The sequence below is a fragment of the Aplidium turbinatum genome, chromosome 7 (genome assembly GCF_918807975.1).
Source record: "Aplidium turbinatum chromosome 7, kaAplTurb1.1, whole genome shotgun sequence".
Classification (NCBI taxonomy): Eukaryota; Metazoa; Chordata; class Ascidiacea; order Aplousobranchia; family Polyclinidae; genus Aplidium; species Aplidium turbinatum.
Window position 1 is genome coordinate 22,299,371 of NC_137478.1, and position 9,632 is coordinate 22,309,002.

Sequence of the window (9,632 nt, forward strand, 5' to 3'; positions counted from 1 at the left end):
TAGCTCAGCAGCAACGTCAGTCATCTACAAAAAGTTTGGTAACTTTTTTCCTTAACGGTTGTAGTACCGGTACAGCTGTTATTTCAGCAGCACGTAGCGGGCCGGATGAAATCAGTTCGCGGGCCGTAGTTTGGTGACCCCTGGTCTATGGTACAAAAAGCAAACTCTCAACCAAAGCTGTATAATTCTATACGGTAATTTAAAATGGCAGGTTCCGAATGGTATGCGCTTGAGCAATGTAGCCTGCGTATAAAGGACTGCTCTTCATTCAGCGGCATCTAATGGATGGAACAATTTTCAACAACACTTCAACAATCGGAAACTTCACACTGTCAATCTTGGTGACCGGGCGCGAAATTTTTTTCCACAAACTTTCTGTCTCATTTGCATATTTCGGTAAGTGAAGCCATCATTGGTTACCGCGTGCGGTAAATTTATCTGTTGGTTACAGGTAAATTTACACGGTAAATTTATCTGTTCGCACAGAGTTTATAACACCGTGTGAATGCAAACATTTTTTCGTTTGCATGTTTAGTTCAGTGGTTTTATCTTGTGTCTAATGACCATGAGAACAACGGTTCGACGTCCATCAAAGTCATTTTTTCCTTTAAATTAATTTTTGAAGTGCACAAAAGCTTTTCAAAAAAGTAAGGTTAGGGCTAATTCTTAATCAATTCGGAAAATCTTACTTTTAGAGTGACTTGAATCTATTTCTTTTTTCAACATTTTTAAACTTGACTTGGTGTGTCTGCAGGCTTTGTTTTTTTTTCAAGTTCAATGTTTAGATTTGGACTTGGAAGGCGAAAATTGGCAGCTGACTTGAAAAAATGAATCGATAAAAGCAGTTACCGCGCGCGGTAACCAGTAATGGCTACACTTAGCCTACAGAAATATGCAAATGAGACAGAAAGTTCGTGGGAAAAAAATTCGCGACCGAGCCTGCGTCAGTGATTCAAAGCCTCTATAGCAGTGGTTCCCAACCTTTTTGTTGTCACGGACCCCTTTAGACAAATTATTATTTCTGCGGACCCCTGCCTAAGTTTTGCCTGAAACTCAATTAACATAGGCTACTACGGCATTGACTATTGTAATAATTGTGCTACTCAACTTCTGTAGCCTACTGTGTCATATTGCATTGCCGCTATGACTCCTGCGGAAAATATCAGGTTAAACAGTTGCTCAAATAAGAAAATAAATGAATTGTTCAAGAAATGTCAGCAATAGCCTATTTGAATATTAAGGTGACCCAAAGTCCCATGCCGAAAATTTTTCAACGTAAGCAAATTTAATGAGAGAAATGAAAGTGAAAAGATCAGTTTTCGTTTTTTTTTTTTTTTTTTTAATTCATCAAGGTAATCACGGACCCCCAAATGCTTTCTCACGGACCCCAGGTTGAGAACCACTGCTCTATAGTTTATACCAGTGCTTCCCAACCTTTTTCAGTTCGCGACCCACTTTTAAATTGTTTTAATGCACGTTTTATTGTGGGACCCACAATGAGATATGACATCTTTATTGTGGAATCTTTACTACTGGCGTACGTACTGAAATAGTGTGACGCAACACATCTCATTGTTACATTGCTGCATAGTTGTTACGAAATGGTAATGCAATAATTTCCCGATCTAATAGAAAACAGGGTGCACAATACATGAAAATGGAATGAAGATAAGAGTAGCATTGGCAAAGCCGCAGTAGCCTACTGTTCGAGACCAAACTGCGGCTTGTGAGATCCATATAGTAATTTCGGTATTTTTTAGAAAATTTTAACATTCAGTAACATTTAGAAATGCCTCACGACCCACCTGAAATAGCTTCGCGATCCACCAATGAGTCGTGACCCACCGGTTGGAAAGCACTGGTCTATACTCAGTTCAGCTCACTATGCGAAACTGTCAGGATTAAGCTCTGCAAGAAGCTTTCCCAGTCCGGGGATAAAAATTCAATCAACCAAGCAAACCAAGTGGAAGTTTGACTATAAAGTAGCCTAAACCAATTTTCGCATTTGGTATTGTAGCGCCAGAGAGCTTTCTCTCTGACGTCACGCGCTTCGCCGGCGTCGAGTCGGATTCTGGAATATTCTTGCATTGAACAAATACCGCGTGCTGCTGGCCTCATCTTGGAATTCAATCTAGAAATCAATTTTTGAAAGATGCCTAAACTGCATTCCTACGTCATCGACACGTAAATCTGCCGATGTGTTTGCAATGGTTGTGGTGGCGCCTTCCCAATCAAACCAGAACTCTTCTTAAGAAACTTAAACCATAATTTCTGACACACTTTCAATAGGTAGTTCTGAATTTCCGAAGTTAAGATCGAGTGCACACTCTTATACTATAGTAATTCTATTCTTTGAAAATTAAGGTATTGTAATAATGTAGAACGCCAGTAGGCTACGCTGTACTGAGTTCTGGAATGGTTAGTCGTTCGGGTGCTTTCATTTTTAGTGTTAAAGGATTCTATGCTGTCAAGCGTTATGCAGTTAAATATTAATTCAATAAACAATGCAGCTGTGAAGGACTCTATTTGCAATCAAGCCAATAAACAAAGCAGCAGAGAAGACGACTGCGTGTCCCGGTCATTTCTCGCTAATTGTGCCCAGGAATGTCGTCGTCTTGCTGACGGGCGACGGCTGTATATGACCGCGCATGCCGATTAGCAGCGACCGCTACAGTATTATTCACGTTATAACGTCTACGTTTTTTCGCTTCTACCTTTTTCTAGACCTCTGCTACGTCTCACTTATATTACTTTTCGTTGTGATGGTCAGAAATAAACACAAACTGAACATAACTGACTCGGGCGATTTGCTCATATAGTCCTAATCATACAGCCTACGATTCATTATCTCAAATCAAAACACAACTAAACTTTGCAGTGACTTGTAAAGTGCCGAATTTTCAAAGAAGCAAAGGATTTCTTCATGCACTAATTCTTAAACCCGTTGAACGATTCAATCGACAGCATAAACCGTATTTCTAGCCTACCACGAGAAGAGGCAATCTTCACATCTTTGCTTGTACAATACATGGAATAACAAGCAGTGTATTTCAGACAACAGAAAAGCATACGATACGTGCTGTTTAGGGTTCACGCCGTCAATAGAATATTAATATGCTCTGATTTAAGTAAAACTTACAATAAATAATTTTTGGTCAAAACACGAAAACGTTTCGATAGTTTGCACAACAACCACCAAGCATCAACAAACCGTAAAAGTATTTCAGAGGGTAAAACAACACCGTTACAACAGCAACATACGGCCGGCGCAGTGGCCTAGTAGTTTGAGTGCCTACCTCTGCGTCGGTAGATGTGGGTTCGATTCCCAATCGGGTCATACCAAAAACCTTCTAAAAGTGGTACCGTACTAAAACTTCATTCCTGCTTGGCACTCTGCAGAGAAGTGGGTTTAGGTACTTTTCCGATCTGCTTAGCACTCTGATCTCGGTGTCAGGGGATAGCCTAAGCCCGTTGCCCTACGGGCTGAGCAAATTACGTTCGGATCAATAGGGCTTCTTGAAGACTGATAATTCAACGTTAGAGTTTGGGAAGAAGCACAAATTGCCAAACAAACAAACATCAGCATACACGTGTTATTTTACTTTCTTGAACTCGATGTTGTCTTCTCGACAACTCTATTCTGACTCTATTCAACACACTTCAATCACAGATTTACCACTCCAGCTGAGAAGTTTCAAGAAATTGTTGATTATACCTATGATATGGGTATTCATAATTGTAAGAATTAATTTCTGCTGAGCCAGTGCTGATGTTGTAAACGTATTTCATGTTAATGCGCTAAAACAGTGAGCAACAGCTGCTGAAACCCATAATCCGGATCGAGGTCGGCTTGATCTTACGGCAAGAAAAATCCACGGTTTACAAACGTTTTTACAAACGGTTGGTCGGTGTATAGTGAACATTTGATACATGTTCTTTTCAACATGAACTCGCTCAACGTTCTTTGAGAAAGTTATGTGAAATCACGTAATAGACAGTGCTTTATTAATAACATTACGAACGGTCGACAACGTTGTTCCGTACACCAAAGCTATGCTCTAAAAAGGGTGTTTACTGTTTATGCATGACATGTGGATATCCCGCATTTGGGTCTTCATCTGAAGGATGGAAGTTTGGGAAGATCTGGAAGCTTTAAGTCTTTGGGTAAACTGGGGAGATCCATATTCTTTATGGCAGCTGCTGCTTTAGCGGGAGCAGCTGATAGTCCAGCCTGGAGAGATAATTACAGTTTAAAAGAAATAATTTTGATACGAATAGTTGTGCATTCCTGTAATGTATGACTCGCAAACTATTTTCATCATAAATGAAAACATGTCAGTTTTATGTTGATGCAGTCAAATTTCTCCGAACAAGCTTTTCAGTCAGACTTACACTGCAATGGATAGCCTAACTAACTACAATTTAACAACATGTCATAGACACCTGAAGCAAACCTATCTGTGTAAGTAAGGTTAGCATTTCCACCACAAAACACGGACAATTAGTACATGCATAAGAATCATTATACAGAAGTAAAGAAACTGTCAACGTGACATTAGTTTAGAAAAAAACGACTAATTTGAACGTCACAGGATTCGATGAACAAACATTGGTTGTGAAAAAACCTTTCAAGAATTTTGGCAAGAGCTTCAGTACCCGTAAGAAAACGGACCACACATGCTTTCAGATCACAAACCGGCATTTGATTTGGCATGCAGTCATAAGACATACTTAATAGCCTACTCAAAAAAAAAAAATCTTCAATCACAGATCACCTATTTCGTAACATTATTATTTCTTTAAAATTGAATCAAAGTTTGTTGTATAAAAGTATGAGAAGTATCATTGAATTTCAAAACCTTGCAAATAACAGGCATTTTGAAAGTGCTAAAATGTATCATGGGAGTTATATCAAATTCACACAATCAACTGCAACTATACAGTAAGCCAAAGTTAAAAAAAAAAAACTGCACAGCAATTATTAAGGCAAAGTACTACTGTTGTCACTGAATACCATGAAGTTCATAAATGATCTCTTAAATTGAAAGTACAGTTGATATGACTTTTTCAACTTCTTGTGGGATAAACTTGGTCTGAATGTGATGAAATAACATGAAAATTTAATACAACAAATCTTGCTTAGCGAATGAAGTATTTAAGGAAAAACTACATAGGTAGAAGTAGGCCACTACCTAAATCTCAGCTGAATAAAATTGATAAACATTGTCCATGGGATCATTGTTGACTTGTCATATTGTATTAGAAAATTTTCAAACGCTAGCCTAGTGATGCTACCTCAGATTTTTCCAGTTTGTCTTGCTCCAAAAACTTGGTCACAACCTCATTCATATTGGTTTCCAGAACCATGCCTCCCATTACTATTTCTGAGAGAATGTGATGGACCTACCGACATTTAAATACAAAGATGTATAATAAAGTTGGAATAAGTTAAATGGAGTTAATGGAGAGTTGTAAATCAAGTTTTAACCCATCGTTTTGGTACCGATACCATAAGTTAGAAGATTTTTGATCAAAAATCAAACACAAACAAGGAAAAATCACTGATTTATTGCCGAGTATAACCCAACCATAATCTGCTGTATGCAGCATGTACAATTGTGCATAGTACAAGTATAAAAATTGCGAACAATTTTTTTTTAAATTACTCAGAATTTGGAATCTCTTGCATGGTAAAAAATCTATAAAAAGTAAATTAAAACCAATGTTAAACCAGATGAATAAGCATCGACAAAAACTTGAACTTAACAAATTTTGAAAACTTTTTTCACCTTCACTGCTAAAGTGGACGCATGAAATTGTTTAGTTTTCAAACAGTTTGCTAAAAATCTAAAATATTAATACAGTAGTTTAGTTTAACTCCACTTTAATCTCTAGACAAAAACTTAAAACAAAAACATTTCCTATGACTTTAACACACATATAATCGAACACGTATGATATACAAAAAAACATACGCCAGGCTTTTTATCACACAATAATAGAATAATTAAATCTTACCTTGTCAACATGGAATATTAAATCCAATTCACAAACATTTTCGAAACATCGATCCAGAGTTTCAACGAAGACCTGAAGAATAAATAGCCATAATTAATATATTATAATATAAGGCAGTGGTTCCCAACCTTTGATCTTTCACCTCGAGTGTTGCAGTTTGTTGCAACAAATCTTAACCGCTTTATTCCTACCAAAGATTTAAAAAATGGCATTCATGGCTTCTCTGCATGACATTTAGCTTTCATGCAGTGTGGAGAGAAGTATGCAAGTTTATTTGTTGTGCGTGCCCTTGGGAGAGGCAATTAATAGTAACATTTTCAGAAATCAAATTAATAATAGTAACACTTCAGTTTTACTTGAAGATTGAATGCCACTTTGAAACAATATTTTGAAAAAATAAAATAAAGTGTATATATATGTTATACTTATTTCGAAGTCATTATGAAACTTAATATATTATAGCCTACTGCTCTTTCATTAGCAGGCAAATGAAAAAAAACCTATTCATGCACAGCATTCACTTACAATCGACAATCAGCACAAGTTGTACTAATATTCACTGTAACATCACAGAGCCGCAACTATAGAAAGGTGCCATATTAAGAACCATGATACATCACATACACGGCATCACGAAAACTTGTCCTTATATGATATTCCAAAAACAATCGTGCATGAACATTTTATCAGCCACAACGATTCTAACTAACCACTTGAGTTGAAGACAGGCAACTACTGAAAATGAGAAATAACTTGTGGCACCCCAAAGTATTGTAAATGGCACCCAAATTGGGAATCAATGAAGGCATCAAGATGTGATACCGTAATGCTAAGCCCAATACAATAGGTTGTTCGTGTTAGTTGCATACAATTGCAATGCATATATACTTTTAACAAACCACATAGCTTATTCTATAATTTTATGTATTTACTCACCTGTATCAGATCTAGGATTCCTAATTCGCTTTCAGATGAATCAACACAAAAAACAAAATACAACGTAGCATAATGACGATAGATCAGCTTGTAGTCAGATCCACCAATTAACCTGCACACATTATTGTTAGAATACATTCAGCAACAAAGCAATCTAATAACAAATATATATATATAAGACATATTTCAACAGTCGGGTCATGTAAGTGAAAAGTCACCGTAAATTTCTACATGACTCAATCTTTCCCAACATGGTAAAAATTTTGAAACTTACAGCACTAGAGAAGCCTAGGTTCTTCAAACATTGAATCAATTTAACAAGACAGGATACTTATGATCAAACTAAACTGAAACTGCAAAAAAACATGGTGTATAATGTATATTACATACAGTACTATCAATTTTAAAACTGTTAAAAAACAAAAAAATATTTTTCATATTTCTTTAAGATTTAAAGTTTGCAATTAGTCTCAAATAAAAATGTATTATATGATATAACATGTGTTTTATACATATGTAAAGTTATACATACTAAAAAAATTGACTTTTTTCAATTGAACACTGAACAGGCTAAATAAAACATTTTAAAACATGAATTGCAGGCTGAAAATGTGATCATACGATAAGATGGTGATTGAAAGTAAACAGATTAAAGTAGATGCATGTTTTGCAAATTACTCAAAACAATAAATCATATTATATACCAGTAAACATTAAAATATGAACAGATCAACATACGTTCCACCTTCCAAAAAGCTACAAACATTGTCATCGCGACGAGATACTAAATGAAATGTTTCTCGAACAATCTGTTGTTGTTGCTCCTCTGTCTAAAAATATATTTGAAAACATTGTGATGACAGGTGAAAAATCAAAGACAAGGTCACTGCTACATAGGGAATATTGACTAGTACCCTCACTAGAGAGCAACAAACCAAGAATTTAAGATGATGGTCACACAAAGTGTGTGTTTTGTTAATATCTGCATACTGCATGGTTAATTGGTTAAGTCACTTTCAACTTGAAGGACTGTTCTAATACCACTATATAATGACATTTTCCTTTACCCCATAATAGTATCATACCAAATATGATGTATTTTGCCATCTATACGATGCAATATTACGGTTCTATATATAAGATATTGCAACAGTCCCTGAGGCTGAATGCTTTAACTACTTGTTTACTAGAACTCTCTGAAAAAGTAAAACAAAATGGCAGGCTGCTTAATACATGCAAAATATATATAAGTCAGAACAAACAATGGGCGTGCTAACTTATTCTCTTGTAAGCTTCAAGCTTCCAACTCTGTTAGGGTGACTTAAATATTACAAAATCCTAAATAACAAATATACCGTATAGAGTACAACTCCTTTATATACCAATTTAGCATAACATGAATGATTGAACAGCCTTTATAGTGCTAAACTAAATAGCAGTATATATAGGATGCATATTGCATATACTTACATAATGTTGATAAAACTTTAATAATCTTCCTTTTCCATGATTATTGAATACAAGAATTGCCTTAATCATTGTAAAGTTTTTTTCACTAACATGAGAAACCACACAGTATAATTAGATGATTTAATAGCAGAGGTGACATTTACCATATATATATTGTGAAAATAGTCTAAGACAATAAGTATCATAATATGTACAGTATTGTTTTTTCTGCGATGGTCAGAAATAAAAACAGCTGAACTAAATTATTCTATTCACTAAGTGCAGTGAAATATAAAACTGTCCTTGAAGTGTGTTTCTGAGGTGCAAACCACGAGTGTAAAACTATTTTTTCTTGATCTTACTCTTTTTTCATGTAGCCTACTGTACCGGTATATATTTTTCGTATAGGGCCTAGCGTTGGCGTGATGTCCAGGTTGGGTCAATCTTGGTCTGGCGGCTTATCTGTAGTCAAATCAAAATATAGTTCTATGATCCTGCTAGCCTAACAGAGGATGCAACCTATTTCATCTCCTGAACACATCGTCTCACGATCTCGTCGGTTTATCGACTACTATTATTACATGATACCGGTACTTAGTGTGGTCAACTTTTTCGGCAACAGCAACTCCAATCAGCGACTTCAGCGCTTCTGTATTTTTTTTCCTTGATCTTTTCAGGGGACGAAATCGGGGTGACAAAGCATTCAGGGGATGAAATAGGTTGCACCCCCTGACAGATACCCAGTGCTGACAAGCCTCCACATGACGACAACGATCGTGCTGACCCAGCTTGTGAAGGACTTTCAAAAACATCTCTAAAACATTACAGGTAAACTCAAAACAAGGGACTCGTTAATCAGAAACTACTGTAGAGTCATTCCATTATAATTCAACCAATGGTGAACACCCTCACCTCTCAGATATTTCTTGTTTTTTGATATTTTGATGACACAAAGAAATGATCGAGAATGTATTTTAAATTTTTTCTCTATCTTACTTGGTTTTTGAGTAATCGCATATTTAAAATTTGCAATTGGTTAGCGCGTCACTTCTGGAACGAAGAAGCTTCAAGATCAAGCGGCGCTGGTTCGACTCTCGGGGTGTGCGCTTGAGCAACGCACGTTTAGGACTGCTCTCCATTCGGCGGCATCTAATGGATGGAATAGTTCCTCGGCAACAAGAGTTCAACAATCGCAAACTTCACTCTGTCAATCTCGGTGACCGGGCCTG

General features: G+C 36.4%; 1 protein-coding gene across 2 annotated transcripts; it reads right to left on the reverse strand.

Moving 5' to 3' along the window:
- Nucleotides 1-2,944: 2,944 nt before the first annotated feature.
- Nucleotides 2,945-8,554, reverse strand: LOC145774020 (AP-3 complex subunit sigma-1-like). 2 transcript variants are annotated; one of them, XM_082585153.1, is made up of 6 exons: nucleotides 8,425-8,554; nucleotides 7,693-7,784; nucleotides 6,955-7,066; nucleotides 6,019-6,090; nucleotides 5,296-5,403; nucleotides 2,945-4,231 (listed from the first exon to the last, which is right to left on the reverse strand). In XM_082585153.1, exons 1-6 carry the CDS (start codon nucleotides 8,491-8,493, stop codon nucleotides 4,115-4,117), a joined length of 570 nt encoding a protein of 189 aa, XP_082441279.1. In that variant the 5' UTR covers nucleotides 8,494-8,554; the 3' UTR covers nucleotides 2,945-4,114. The 2 variants fall into 2 exon arrangements, with proteins under 2 accessions (XP_082441279.1, XP_082441280.1); XM_082585154.1 differs by lacking the exon at nucleotides 2,945-4,231 and adding an exon at nucleotides 5,016-5,093.
- Nucleotides 8,555-9,632: the final 1,078 nt, after the last annotated feature.

Excerpts from the sequence above, each read along its gene's own strand:
- LOC145774020 (XM_082585153.1), bottom strand. The coding sequence starts at position 8,493 with ATGATTAAGGCAATTCTTGTATTCAATAATCATGGAAAAGGAAGATTA. Across the intron at positions 7,067-7,692 it reads AGCTTTTTGGAAGGTGGAAC|GTTAATTGGTGGATCTGACT; the intron begins GTATGTTGATCT and ends TAATGTGTGCAG. Across the intron at positions 5,404-6,018 it reads TAATATTCCATGTTGACAAG|GTCCATCACATTCTCTCAGA; the intron begins GTAAGATTTAAT and ends AAATGTCGGTAG.